Genomic DNA, 14,515 nt, shown 5'->3' with positions numbered 1-14,515 from the left:
CTACTTGTTTAAGTAATGAAACATTAAAAAACAAACAGTAAATAGAGAATACTACAATACTGCAAGATGATTTGAGACTGATGTTTGTGTTATAAATGAAATGAACTTGATAGACAGGCAGTAAATTAGATTAAGAAATGTAGCCATAATTCATGTTGTTAAAAACTACGAAAATACTGTGAATTTCCTAGAAACTTTTTTGTACAAATATTACAAAGATAAATACTAACTTTAAAAAAGCTATGACAAGGCTTTTTTAATAACACAAAACAAAACTGTCAACAAAACTCAAAATAACCATAAAAATATCATTGTCATACTTTTTACAAACAGATTAAATTAGATACATATCTAAAACATTAAAATAACGGAGATATTTTAGTCATTGAAGTCTCGCTCACGTGCTTCCTCCTCAGCATCGGGTAATATCTTCACCATGTGCTTGGCTATCTCCACCATATTTTCTCGTATGAGAGCAGCATATAAGTTACCAAATGTACATTTACGAGGCTTGCATCCCTTCCATTCCAGCAACATTTGATATGCGCATTCTCTAAATCCTACAGGTTGATACTGATGCTCCAAATCTATAAGAGCCTGGTCAAACATATTTAGTGTTAGACAAGACATAAAAAAAATATTCAGAATAGAAACTATTGGTAGGTATCAAAGTACTCACTCGCTCTTCTATGCCCAATGATCTGCCAAGGAAACGCCAATCTTTCCGTGCAATACCCTTTGATATTCTCCACATGTCTTTATCAGTTAGACGCCGTTTATTTCCTCTAAATAGAAAAAAAAACAAAAAACAACTCTGTTAAGGACTGCATTTTTGCCACATAAGAAATTTAACATAAAAGAAATTTTAATAGAGAAGAACATACATGTGTTTGTTGTTTGATTTTTCTGCCTCTTGGTCACTGTCTTCATCATTCTCTCTCTCACTTCCTGAAGAGACAGTTTCAGAGACATCAGAAAACTTTCGCCTTTTAGCAGAGCTGCTCGCACCGCTATTTTTTTTCTCTAGACTAGGGTGAGACCTCTTCCGTGATCCTTCTCTTGCATCATTAGGCATAGAATCTGAAATTGATATGAAGTTATAACAGATGTTTAATAAATGTATTGAAGGTACATAATAAAAAATAAAAAATGAATTAACAAGAAGAATGTCAATGTATCACACAAGTTTTGATACATAATTAAGAACCCACATTCTTCACTTGTGATAGGTAGTATGGTATAAAATAGTAAAAATTTTATACACATGTGGTTCTTAGTGCAAATGCACTAAACCTACCTAGTTCTAGTATGTTCACACCATATAGTTTGAAAACATACTCTAATTAAGTTTTATTGTCGAATATATTGGTTCTCAACAAACATGCAATGATCATCTAGTGATATAACAATTTGGTGTTCTAGTTGCATAATTCTATTTAGGTCTTCATCCACCTCCTCATTGTAAGGTGGTGATAGGTACACAATGAGTAAATAGTAGATAGTAGATGGATAAAAATAATTACCTGAATCAGAATCATTATTGACTTGACCCCATGGACGGTAACCCCAGAGGCCACCAAATCTGTTTCCACTACCTCTTGAATGTCTTGAACCTGAATCCCTGCTTCCTGATCCCTTTGATCCATTGCTGGAATGACTAGAACTGGCAACATCACTAAATGATGCAGACATGCCTCCACTGAGGTTGAGATCCCTTGATACAGCATATAAAGCTTGCATGAACTCTTCAGGTGTTCCTCCTCGTGATCCATATAAATTCATTATAGCAAGGAATGGATCAGAAGAAAACTGCAAAACCATAAAATAGAATTAAACAAGTAGATACAAAAACTATTACAGAAGTTTCTGGAACTAAAGGTAAAAAGACCACACACAAAATAAACAAAAAAAAAACAAACACGCAAAACATTCTACCTGAAATTTGCTTTTGATTTCACTTTTAGTGAAACCAATGTGTTGGGCAAATCTCTTCCAGTTGTTACCCTCAGTAATCTGAAGTGTAGAGGCTAATTCTTTCATGGCGAAGGCAGTCCACCGCTCACTCCCCATTGGTTGTAAAACTTCATGAGCAGCATCAGACTGGAAAAGAAAACAGTAAAATAAAAATAAGATGCAAATTATATGACAGTTGTAAACCGGCATTGACTACAGTACTTGAAATGTACCTTGTTTAAATTAAATTCAAAGAGGGGATCATTTTTACCAGGTGCTATCCTTTCAACAATCACCTTACCAAACGTTCCACTTTCCACATTAACATTTTGTTTAAATCTACAAAATAATGAACAGAAGTTGGAATATGAGAATATGTCAACACAAGATAACAAATCTGAACACAAAGTTTAAGTTTGAAAAAGTCACCTGCAGGCATATTGTTTTTCAAAGTCTCTCCCTCTGAAGTCAGGCTCCTCTTTAGACATAGCAGCATCTTCACCTGCATCTACATCAGCTTCAAACATTTGGGATTTCAGTCTAACTAATATACGTCCAGGCCGTACAAGTTTTGGTTTAGTGCTGGCTCCAACCCGATGCCTGCAAAGTACATGGGTATGTTGATACCGGTAACAGGTAATATTGCCACACAATGGGTTCGCATTGTATTATAATTGCAATTTTGTGGTGGTTTACCTGTAATTAGTTTGCTCAGGTAGTCTCTTGTCCGATCTGTAACAAATGACTTCCAAACCAAACCGAGGTTCACCTTTTGCCTCTTTACTTTCCTCCATAAATGCCTGACACATCATTGAAAATGATATGTAAGGATAAAAGTATGACATTCCCATTTTGGCCTCAGTGAGAGATGTAGACAAGAGATCCCACACAACTTTGAAAAATGAAAAGTGATGTACAGCAAAGGAGACCACAACAACATTAACACCTGGGACAGGTGGTTCAATCTGCAAACTTGCTGGCTCAAGACGCTGCCAGGCAGTAGGTTCGCCTTCTTCAGTAGAGCTCTGCCACACTGAAAGCCCAATATTTTGATCAAATTTTTTCTTGAACTTTTCCCGAATTTCATGGTAATGTGGAATTGGCAATTTTATCCGAACCTGTGATACAAGACCAAAAATCAGCACGTTTCAAAAATTAAGTCATGCAACTAGATAATTAATGAAGATTCCTTACTGGTCGCCTCCTTGTGTCAAAAGCATGACCATGAGGGCCAAGCATGATAACAGGAGAGGCCAAGGCACCATAAACTTCTTCATCTCCCTCTCCTGAATTTAACATTGGTTCATGGTTGTACAGTACTCGCAGATATGCATCCAGATCTTCATCAAGAGAACCAAAGGGAAATTCAACCTGCTCATAATAAGATAAATTTCATATTCAGACAACAAATTATGAACTCACAAAACACACACACACACAAAATAAATTTAGGACCTTACCGCAACTCCAGGGACCTCGTGTATCTGAAGTAAGCCCCCTGTGCGCCGTCGAATTCTTTTCAATACCTCTGGATATGGTTCCTCCACAATTACGGTAAAAAGACTGAAGTGATTTGTTGTTACAACCACATGCCCATTCCTTAACATAACAAAATAAGTAAAGGTCAGTTTGTTTCAAGGATTAGATTATTTAAAACAATTAATTGGGATAGATAACTGTTGCACAAACCTATAACAGTAATCCTTTCTAGGCAAACGCTCCCATTGTGGATGAGATCCTACTTCAGTGTTGCTATACAAACACGATATCCATTCTTCATCAGATGGCTCAATGCTCAAAGGAATCACCAAAATCACAGGAAAATCCTCATGAAACTGTACTCCATGGGGTTCCATTGAAACGACCGGGCTTATATGGTGAACTCTAAGACTAGAGCAAGATGGTGGTCTGCAAAAAAATACACATTACCTTGTTACTTAGAGAAGTGGCTGCAAAATTGAGTTCAACATGATCTGAAAAGGAAATCAGAGCCCAAAACAGTAATAAGTTGAGGAGATCATGCAGCAAGTGGCTGGAAATAACAAGGGACATTGCTAGAAAAAGAACATGACATAAGATCAAGGAGGAACCCCTAATGGAAAGAGCAAGTTCACTGCAAACATGTACAATCATACTTTGGTTCATGGCAATCACAATCCTAAACACACAGAAAGAGCCACTCTGTAGCAATTGACCTAACTCTTAACTCTAATGAGACTTACCTGAATCAAATAAGGCTGGATCACGCTGTAAGCTGCATGTGCTTTGCTATTCGTTTTTAGCTTCTGATTATCACACTTCTAAAATTATGCGGTAATCTTCTCACAACTGGCTCTTCTTTCACTTCAAAAATGTGATACATAGTAGTACTGTTCATACTAAGCATTAAAATTGGACAATTGTCTCTTTCAAAATCAAGTTCACAGTGTTTCCATTGCTGATGTATAATATTCTTCTTAGTAGGTTTTTCATAAACTTCATGAGCAGCCTTGGGTTTCTGGAGAAGAGAGCAGAGCAGATACATGATAAGATTGCTTGGAAATATCTTGATGGTTACTCTTGGTTCAAGTTCTTGTAGCAGCAATATTGCTGAGAAAACGTATGAGAAAAACCAATTCTGTACTATAATTTGCTAATATTTTCACCTACAGAACACAAACACAAAGAACAAACTAATTTACATATCTTCAAAACTTGCTTCTACATTTGATGATCAGATTCAAAGTTCATTCATAGATCTCTAAGGACTGTAAACAATGCACAGAGTTTTGTTTTATCACATGCACTAGATAGTGTCTCCACAAGCGCGCACAAAGCGGGGCAGAAATTGTTCCTAAGATGAAAAGTCATTTCCCAGAGAACCCAACTTGATACTACTTTTCAGATAGATGGAAACAGTTCCAGTCCCTCAATGTAAATAGATAAGAGTAAGAAGCAAATAAAATGAGAGAAAAAATTCTTTTAGGAAATAATCTTTAAGTTGAATTAATCTTTAAGCTGAATGAATCTTTAAGCTGAATGAATCTTTAAGCTGAATGAATCTTTAAGCTGAATGAATCTTTAAGTTGAACGAATCTTTAAATTGAATTAACCTTTAAGTTGAATTGATCTTTAAGTTTCATTAAAAAATATATGACTTTCAGAAAAATTGATCTCCCTCTTGAAATTCTTCTGTCGATGAGATTCGAGATGTAGATGATGTCTTCATTGATGATTTCAATTTCTTGCTCTTGAGTTAAATAGTTGTTAATTAAAAAAAGATTTTAAAAAATTAATTCAAAAAACTACTTGTTCGTACGAATTTGAAATTCAAAAACTAAGGATATTAAATGCACTTTAAACTGAGCTTTTTAGAAAACTAAGTTGATTAAAAACTTTAAAACTTACTAAGTTGATTGAAATTAGATAGATATTTAGGTTACAACTAAGCAGAATTTCTATCCACTGAATGATGCTGTAGAGCCGATCTTCCTTTTCTTGATTTTGGTTGGTGATGTCTTGATGTTCATGTTAAGTTGGCAAAAAAGCAGTTATAATAGTAAATCTTATAGAGTGGCACAGAGCACTAGCAGTACTTTTAGATTAATATTAATATTAATTTTTACAACAGGAAACATTGTAAAGTTGCTAAGTGAAAAGAGAAGTTTGATTTATTTGATTGATGATTGCCATGATTAGAAAATTTAATAAATGTATGAGGATAATTGCATTGATAAAGTACAAAAATTAACTTTACTAATGCTGCAGTCCAAAAGTTTTCTGCAATTGTTGCTTTATAACTGAAAAAAATTGTCATGATTGCAGTAAACTTGCCAATGCATCCTTAAATAAGCGTGAACTTATGTCCACTCAGTAACAAAAGACAGAATGCATTACTGATGAGTCCTTCTGCATTACCTGTAAGCTGAAATATAAGCATAGATTCATACCCACTCAAAAACAAGCTCTAAATTCAGCATGCATTCTATTCCAAGCCCAAAATAGAGGAACGCAAATTTCTCCAAGAAACAGGAAGAGAAAAACTTAGTGGACAGCAAATAATCTAAGAATAATAACTACATGATTCCTTTACCTGTACATATTATTCTCGCTGCCATTGCTCCGTATGGTCACCTTGAAATCACCATTAAATAGTGATTTGTTTTGATCAGGTATGAAGGCAGTAACACCATCCACTCCATAAGCAGTGACTTGAGGTTTAGGTAAAACACAGTCACCATTGTTCCATGGCTTGTCAATATTCCATTCCAACTCACTGATCTGTGGTGGTGTGTCATCTTCACTAGAGCTTCCAAGACTTTCTATACCACTAATAGAAGCACAGTGGCAGCTGTTTCCAGAGTCACTAACAGGAGACATACCACCTGAAGCCACAGAGCACTTGCGGGAATGTTCTGAGGCAGTGCCATAGTCACTTGTATTGCTAATTTGATCAAAAGACAGTCTTTGGTAGAAGCTCTGCGACATCTTATTGACATCATGGCCTACCATGTTACCTAGTGTTCGGTTTCTTAACCGAGTTATCACTCCACTAGCTGATGGTCGGGATGAACTGGGAACAGGTTGAGGGGGAGGCAGCATGCTGCTATGGGAAGTTGACGTAACTCCATCCTGAAGGTTTGGTGCATTAGACTCATAGATTTTCAGCCATCTTTTAGATGCACTTCTGGTTAATCTCCTATCAAGCATGCTGGATACTCCTCGACCATTTCTGACTGGTAAATTTAAGTCAGGCTTTGCAGACAAATCTGCATTGTGTGATGAGGTTGATGGCATCGATTCACATTCAGTCGTGGACTGCTTAGGAGAACTGACGTTTAGCCGGCGTCTAGACCGGCCACGCATTTCCAGTATACGGCACTTGTCTTCCATACTTCATAATTCAACTGCACGGAATGCACAGGAGCCTGCATCAGGCACTTTTGGATGTAAACACTCCATTACCTGAAGGGACGAGGCCCAACGAGGTAAATGAAAATATAATCAGGCACATAGCACTGCTCGATTGTTGTTTGTTGCTATTGACCAGAGTCTTTTTGAACGATGAAGTTTCGGGTAGAGAAGACTGGTTGCGAAGACGGCGATCTTCTGAAGTTGTGATGGCAGTGGCAGTGCAGAGGACGAGAAGTTCGGTGGACACGTGAGAGGAAGTTGTATGTGATGACTTGCGTGAGAAGACGATTCGCCAAAGAACAATTTTCTTCCAAATACAGGAAGAAAAGCACAATCTACCTGTTGCTTCAGGTAAATATTGACAGTGGGGTGCACAGACGCCGAAAAGAGACGCTACAATATGGCGTACGCATTCGCGCATTCGGCCTCTCATCAACACATGACACAAAAGTTACGAATGTATTTGATTTTTTTTTGTAATTATTACCGATCATCATGTTTTTAAGTTGACAAGTTCACTTAAAAAATGAAGTATTAGGTTTTTTATCTCAAGTTAAAATGAGATTTGATTGAAAATAAAATATGGTACTGCTTGATGTCAGTGTACAACAGTTGGTACTTTGATTTCGCGCATTCCAAACGGCGTTAGTCAAAACTGACTGGAACTTTTCCGGAGTAATCCGTCAATCTGAAGTCAGAAACAGGAAAGAAAGAATCGTTCAGAATCAAATAGTAATACTGTTGCAGTATTATCTCTGGAATGGAACATCGTGTGACAGCGATCAGCGAAGTACGTAACAAAAGACTTGTAAACGATGAGATGACTCACCGGCGGTCTCCACCATTGGTCCTGCGTCGTTCTGTTCAACCAATCGGCTGATGGTACGGATTCGCGGTATGTTCAAACGTTCTACAACAAATTACACTCATGTTTCATAGGGCTTGTTCATTTTATTTAGTTTCACTTACAACCAGTCGACAAAACTTGTACTACAATTGATATGATTTGTGCCAAGAGTATCATTCATACTGTAATCACAACTCAAAACAGGTATAACACAATACTAACAAGGTGTAAAATTCCAATTTGCCTCAAACTCTGTATATTTTCTTCTTATGCTGGTTAGATTTAAAAAAAATAATGTCAGAGGCCTTTTATCCAAACGATGTGGCAATGCCGCTTGCTAATAGTTTCCAGCGACAAACTCTTAATTGTGATCAAAATTCAAAATTCTGGCCACAGTGTTTGATTTTTATGACTACTCCGCATCAAACACCGTGGCCAAAATTTCAAATATTGACCACAGTGAAGAGGTTGTTGCTCGACAAAAATAGCGATATTTGGGAGACTGTACAAATATCTGCTTGGTATAAAACGTCTATTTTTCGATTTGAGATGCCTTCCATCAGTTTCCATCCAACTTCTCCAATGGGTATGCTGTCCTGTGCGAGTAATGAAACTCAGCATAAAATTTGACTGGCAATTGTCATCTACATGGATTAGAAGCAAATACACAGAGTCTGAGCAAAATTGAGAATTCACACCCACCTAAGTCTCCATGTAGGTAAGTTGAAAAAGAGCTTATTATTAAGTTTAAGTATTACCACCAAGTACACTAGACGATAAGTGGAGGGATTTTTAAATATTTTTTTTAGTAGAAATATTTTAAGGAGTTTGACACAGGAAGAACTGCTGTCACTTCCATGTTTAACACTTCTTTCTGAACCATGAATGGTCACAGATTTCAGAATGTTTTCCGGATTATCTTAACAGAGGTTCTAGATTATCACAGTAAGTCTGATCAAAGCTTATATAAAGAGAATTCATATTTAACTGACTAAAAGCAATATGTCCTTCTATGAGATAAAAATTGGGATATCTCATTAAGCGTGTATCATCACAATAGTAACTAAAGACCTCTCCCTGTAGCAGGTCTTTCAGGAGGAGTAGGTATCTCAATTTCATCCTCAGCCTGCTCATCACTATTCCTGCGCTGTTGTTTATTCCTAACAAAGTATTGCAGTGGGCGTAATAAGCTGAAGGCCACAGGCAAGAATAAAAGGCCATAGAATAATCCAAAAAATATCACCAATAAGAATATCTGTTAAGAAACAGAAAAATCAAAATTAGATTACTCCCACAGTTTTTTTTTTTTTTTTAATTAGTTAAAAATTATTACTTACCTTGAAAAATGCTGTGAAAATAAAAGAGTGAGAGAAGACAAGCACCGACAATGCTAATAAAGTAGTCATCCCTCCATGTAAAACTGCACCTCCCATGTATGTCACAGCATGGATTGCTCTTTCATCACCAGAACCTCCTACCCTCATGAATGCATAAGCAATATGAGCTGTAAAATCCACTGTTAAACCAACTGCAAGAACTAGTGCTATGGTTGATACTAGCTCTATACTCATCCCCCATAAAAACATAAAGCCAATAGTATTAGTCTGAAAGAAAGCAATGTAAAAATAATGATATAACACAAAAATCTTCATAAAAGGAATTTAAAAAATGATTCAGATTAGTGAGCTTGACTTACTAGTGCCATGACCACACAAGAGAGAACACCTAAAACGGCAATCGTGGAGCCAAGAAAAAAAAAGGTTGTTGCTCCCACAGCTCCAATAGCCAACAAGAGATTTCGTAAAAGCTCTTGTAAAATAATCTAAAACAATGAGAAAAATTGGATAAAAATATCTGCCAGTTTATACAAGATTTGCCAATAGGCAACATTTTAAAAAATCTTACCTCATCTGTCACGAAATTAGCAAATGCTTTGGCCCAAACAAAAGCCACTTGATCCCCACTGGTCAAGTTTGCGGCAGAAACCAGTTCCTTTACTGTATTCATTGCCCATACATTACTTGCTGAATGATCAAATCTTCTAAATTGAAATTCAATGAAAGCAACCTAGAATATGTACTTAAATGTAAGAAGAAATCTACATTATACTTGTAGTACCACCAAAGAAGAAACATTCTTATTTTGCCTTACTGTAATGTTGGGTGCTGGCTTGCCACATTCAAGAATCTCTGAAAACCTAAAATTCTTCTGAAAACGGGCTCCTGTTGGGCTAAACAGGAAATCAGAAATATACTGCCTAAATTCTTCATCTGCCATGAATTCAACTTCGATGTCTGAAAGTGAAACAGTACACGTCACTACCTACATTCAGATAGAAAATTAAGAACATTGCTAAGTTATTAAACCTTTGTTGAAGTGAGCTTGGACATAGCGTTGAAATCCACTCCACCATTCCTCAACATTCATCACAATTTCTTTCTGTTGCTTCAGATTCTCAACTAGATGTCCAATATTTTGCAACTCTTCATTGTACTGAAGTTGCCCAAAATAAACACCTGCTGCACTTCCAATGTGAGGGAAGTATTCATCTCTTCTCCCAAGAAACTGGAAAAGGAAGAAACTAAAAATATGCATAGTATCATAAAAATTTACTTGTATCAAATAGGTAATAATGGAAATGATAACAACAATAACAGTGCTGATGATCATCCATTTTAGCCAGAAAATAGTGTCCAGATAAACTTCATACCTTGGAAAGATAGCTACCTTCATCTAAAAACCACTCTGCTTTGAAATCTGGCTCTATATTTGCATTACCATAAAAGGACAAAATTGAAAAAAAGAGAGTAATTGTTGCTACTGTTATCTGGAAAAATATAACTTCAACGTGTTATAAACAGAAGTGGAGATTCATACCATATACCATATTTCAGTTTTATACTAACCTTCCCAATTTTAGTCATGATAAATTTAGAATAAATAAATTTGAGACTATTTGAGCAGTGAGGAGTATATTCCATATCTAAAAGTTTAGGTGGTGCCTGTTTGATACAAGGTATCAAAAAATTCCTTCCTGCCTCAACCCTTTGTTGATCTAAGGCCAGAGCTATAACAAATAGACTGATTTGCAGGGCAAATGTCATGCAAATTCCAACGGCTGCATAACAGCAAAATGATGAAAGTGAGGGTAGTCCCTAGACAGTCAAAGGAAATGCATTTGTTAACACCAACCTTTCTTAGATTGCGAAATTATTTGATAAAATTAAAATGCTCACCGTAATTGATCCTATCAGAAATGCTACTGCATCAGTAGCACTAGTAACACTTATTGAGAGCCCGGCATGGCGCATAGTAAGACCCATTCGTACTGGTATTGAAGAAATTTTATCTTCAATTGAAAGAGCATTCCAACAACTTGAGATAACAAACATGTCATCAACTCCTATTCCCAAAAGCAGGAAAGGGAGTGATGTATGAACAGGTCCATACGGAATTCGAAATGCTGAACAGAGAGCAACTGACATCAAGAACGCAATACCAATACAGAGAAGACCAACCATAGCCGGAATCATCTGAAATTTAAATTCTGATATATACACAAAATGCACAAACAAAATAAAGGATGATTTCAAATACACCTTAACATTGACTAACCCGAGACGATACACAGCTAGCTCGAGTTTGCTGGGCTTGAATGTAGATAAGCATCAGGACCACACCAATTATTAATTTGTCCATATCTTGGAACATCCCAGCAGCACTAATGTCTCCAAAACTACAGAGATAAGAAATGTTTTAAAAAGTCATTACTTTTAAGAGAAGGAAAAAACTCAATAAAAAAATAAGGAACACAAAATAAGTAACCTGCGCCCAGCCTCATAGTATAATTCAAATCCAGAAACTGAGTTAACAGATTCACTCAATATTTTAATGAAGTGAGATTCCCACTCCAAACCTGGTCCATTTGCCTGCAATAAAATTTTGCAGAGAAAAGATTATTTTAAGACTTTTCTCTCTTAAATAATCCTAAGTTACTGTAAAATTATAATGGTAAGGGTTGAATTACAAACCCAATCAGCTGTGCCACCATCGTTTCCAGCTGTGTCCATATCCACAGTGGAAAAATTTACATGTACCATGTACATTGCCATCAATGCTTGAGCCGACACAATCGTTCCATTTTCATCATATTCAATTCCACCAAGCAAGGAAGTAAAGGGTATTGGGTGTCCTAGGGTTGGGCTGCAAAATACAATAGAATAGATTCAATTTCTTTACCAACCAACCATATGATTTCATCTAAATCTATAGTAAAAAAATTGATAAGAAATCATGCTTACCTGAAGGTTGTTGTATTAAGATCTGCTATTAGTTTAGTTTTAGTCAGACTGTTGATTTCATTCTTGTCAAACTTCCAAATATCCACAATATTTTGTGATAGGCAGCCAGTGGGAAAGTTATCAACTATATTGCAGTACAGCTCCTTGCCAAGAATGAGGGATGGGTCAAAAGTCTCGTCAGTCATTATTTGTTGTAATGTTTGTTGCTTGGATATAACTCTGTTAACCTATATAACAATAGTAATACTGTGGTTAGACGCTTTGACATCTTTCCTATTTATAATAATTTGAAATATGGTAAAAACTTAGCCACATACTTTTGAGATTTCACCTATGGAAAAGCTTTGGTTAAATGGTTCTGTTCGTTTATATTTAGGGACTTCTCTCCCATCTTCCATATCCCGTTTTATTCTTGGTTCTTGAACATTGAAGCTTATTATTGGTACCCTGTAAAAAGTGATTGGCACTACTTTTATTTAATTTTCTCAAGAATTAAGTTAGTTTGTCATCACAGTAATGCATTTTCATTTTCCTACTTACTTAAAGCAAACATCCTGCCAGGATGGAAATATTGTAGAATTGACAAGTTTTAAGTGTATGTCTAACAGCTGTAAACAATTTTACCATCAATGAAATGTACTATGTCTGTAATATGGAGCACGGTGAATAGACAACTGGTTACCAGCAGGTCTGGCAACCCAGTTTAAAATTAAACAATTGCCCCCCAAAATAAAAATGAAATGTAGTGTTAACAAATATGGCATAGTTGGTAAGTGCACATACCTGGTTCATAATAGTGGGTTGTAAAACATCTGGAGCAGTTATTAAAATGGTCTGTACCCGTAAGCCGTCACCAAATTCCTGCATGAGCCATTTTGTGTCAATAAAAAAGTCTGAATGACGTGGTATCCACAGATTTAATGGATTCTTTTCTTGTTTGAAAAAGAATAATCCATTCATAGAAGCCAGTATTATTATTGCCCACATAAAGATCATCTTCTTAGGATGTATTGCCAGAAATTGTCCATATCTAGAAAACGGTGGAAACAGTTGGAACTGAAGACTAAACAAGCAATAGTTGCAGATTGGTTTAATTCTTAAGCATACCTTTCGAATAAATCCTCAATGTGACCAATAAAACCAGACATGAAATTTGCCTCCATCGCATTGTGTTGAGCGTGGATTTGGGGATCCAAACCATTGTCGTTTAAAACTGTTAAGAAGTAAAAACAAACATATGATTGAAAACAGTGCAACCGTGCTAATGTCACCTATTTCGAACACAAATTTAGAAGATAGTACCATCGTCATGCACAATTTCGGGTCCCATGGGCTCCATCTCTACTTCATCCAGAATCTGTTGATTAACCATCTCAACCTCCATCAGAAATGCATTTACTGCTTCTTCATCTGCATCGGGCTCATCCGGAATCTCAGCATCATTATTGTTGGCTTCATAGTTACCCGCTGCATTTTCTTCAGGATCCATTTGATCTAAGTATGTAGCTCCCAGATCCTTCTGAACAAATTGCAACCTAGAAAGTGTTGAGAGGTTTGTAAGCAGATGATTACTTGAAAACTAAAATGCCATCATCCCACCAGTCTGACAGACACATGCGTAAAAAACTTAAACTTTTAAAAAGAGGCAAATAGGAAAATTCCCGAAATCACGACAATACCGGTTACTCCAGCTGACCTGCAAAAGGGGCCTGAAAAGGACAGGACAGGACGCGCGTTCAGCCGCAGAATCTTTGCTTTCAGGCAAACGAGTATCGAGGCACGTACCAGTGCTTGTCGTCACGCCCCGTCACAATTCATGGGTCAGACATGATCGATCCTTGCTCCCTGTCAAAGCACAGCTGATGCTGATGACTGATAATGGAGTCCATTGGGGTCCTGGCCGGTGCCGCAGGCTCCTGAGCTGAGTATCCTGCTGGATCCCTTCTGCTTGTTGTTGTTGTGACGGGGTTGTTGCGTTGTCACTGTGGCGCGCTCTACCGGCCGCCGACGAAACTGCTGTGCATGGGGGGGGGGGGAGACTCTAGGGAGGGAGAAGATGGGGAAGACGAGGGGCGGAACACGAAGGTGAGTGGTAGGCGTCTTTTGACGGGGCCGCAATGAGGTCAAACGAGTACCATGAGTACTGTTTGTGTACTGCGATTAGACTCCTACCATAGAACACTCCCACTGCACTTTCGCCCCAGATGCTAAGACGAAAAGCGAATGCTGCGAACCAGCAGCCGACTGTTCTTAGCTTACCACGACCACCGCGATTTAGGCCGTTATCAAACATTCCTGAGGGGCGAGCAGCGACAGCGACCGGCGGTGGAGATACGGATGTTTAGATAGATGCGAACAAAATTTTCGCCGAGAGCTAGGTCCCCAATTAACGTATACCAGGTGGCTGATTAACCCCGCGCACTTCTGCAGGTATACTGTACCGCATGCACGAGTGCGGGCGGGCTTGCCTATCGCCCCTGTCCACGGCGCCTTACGAGCCGAGCGAGTAGGCAACCCGCCC

The 14,515-nt window shown here is 37.5% G+C and overlaps 3 protein-coding genes across 5 annotated transcripts in view; 1 reads left to right on the top strand and 2 right to left on the bottom strand.

Moving 5' to 3' along the window:
* Positions 1-226: 226 nt before the first annotated feature.
* LOC113217668 (uncharacterized) lies at positions 227-6,920 on the bottom strand. Its single transcript, XM_026437657.2, has 12 exons — positions 6,026-6,920; positions 3,643-3,861; positions 3,414-3,552; positions 3,148-3,324; positions 2,650-3,071; positions 2,383-2,553; positions 2,187-2,292; positions 1,936-2,100; positions 1,524-1,809; positions 885-1,080; positions 680-785; positions 227-597 (listed from the first exon to the last, which is right to left on the bottom strand). Exons 1-12 carry the CDS (start codon positions 6,823-6,825, stop codon positions 379-381), a joined length of 3,006 nt encoding a protein of 1,001 aa, XP_026293442.1. The 5' UTR covers positions 6,826-6,920; the 3' UTR covers positions 227-378.
* A 160-nt stretch (positions 6,921-7,080) lies between these two features.
* LOC127751309 (tyrosine-protein kinase Fer-like) overlaps positions 7,081-14,515 on the top strand; it is an 11,993-nt gene continuing 4,558 nt past the window's right edge. Inside the window, exon 1 of the mRNA XM_052274640.1 lies at positions 7,081-7,197. Within this exon, the coding sequence (XP_052130600.1) occupies positions 7,114-7,197 (84 nt within the window). The 5' untranslated portion in view covers positions 7,081-7,113. The remainder of the gene's footprint in view (positions 7,198-14,515) is intronic.
* On the bottom strand, positions 7,778-13,969 carry LOC113217656 (NPC intracellular cholesterol transporter 1). Of its 3 annotated transcripts, none has more exons than XR_008012071.1 (20): positions 13,780-13,969; positions 13,297-13,529; positions 13,102-13,207; positions 12,778-13,024; positions 12,535-12,602; positions 12,312-12,441; positions 11,995-12,221; positions 11,725-11,896; positions 11,519-11,622; positions 11,309-11,429; positions 10,930-11,226; positions 10,600-10,848; positions 10,404-10,520; positions 10,060-10,258; positions 9,845-9,987; positions 9,599-9,760; positions 9,390-9,515; positions 9,031-9,297; positions 8,396-8,948; positions 7,778-8,289 (listed from the first exon to the last, which is right to left on the bottom strand). XR_008012071.1 is itself a non-coding variant. In XM_052274634.1 (20 exons), exons 3-20 carry the CDS (start codon positions 13,481-13,483, stop codon positions 8,757-8,759), a joined length of 3,114 nt encoding a protein of 1,037 aa, XP_052130594.1. In that variant the 5' UTR covers positions 13,484-13,529; positions 13,691-13,703; positions 13,780-13,969; the 3' UTR covers positions 7,778-8,756. The 3 variants fall into 3 exon arrangements, 2 of the variants coding, with proteins under 2 accessions (XP_052130594.1, XP_026293434.1); XM_052274634.1 differs by adding an exon at positions 13,691-13,703 and having other exon boundaries at positions 7,778-8,948; XM_026437649.2 differs by having other exon boundaries at positions 7,778-8,948.

The sequence above is a fragment of the Frankliniella occidentalis genome, unplaced genomic scaffold (genome assembly GCF_000697945.3).
Source record: "Frankliniella occidentalis isolate FOCC.00 unplaced genomic scaffold, Focc_3.1 Scaffold420, whole genome shotgun sequence".
Lineage (NCBI taxonomy): Eukaryota > Metazoa > Arthropoda > Insecta > Thysanoptera > Thripidae > Frankliniella > Frankliniella occidentalis.
This window is presented reverse-complemented; position numbering and strand designations above follow the sequence as displayed.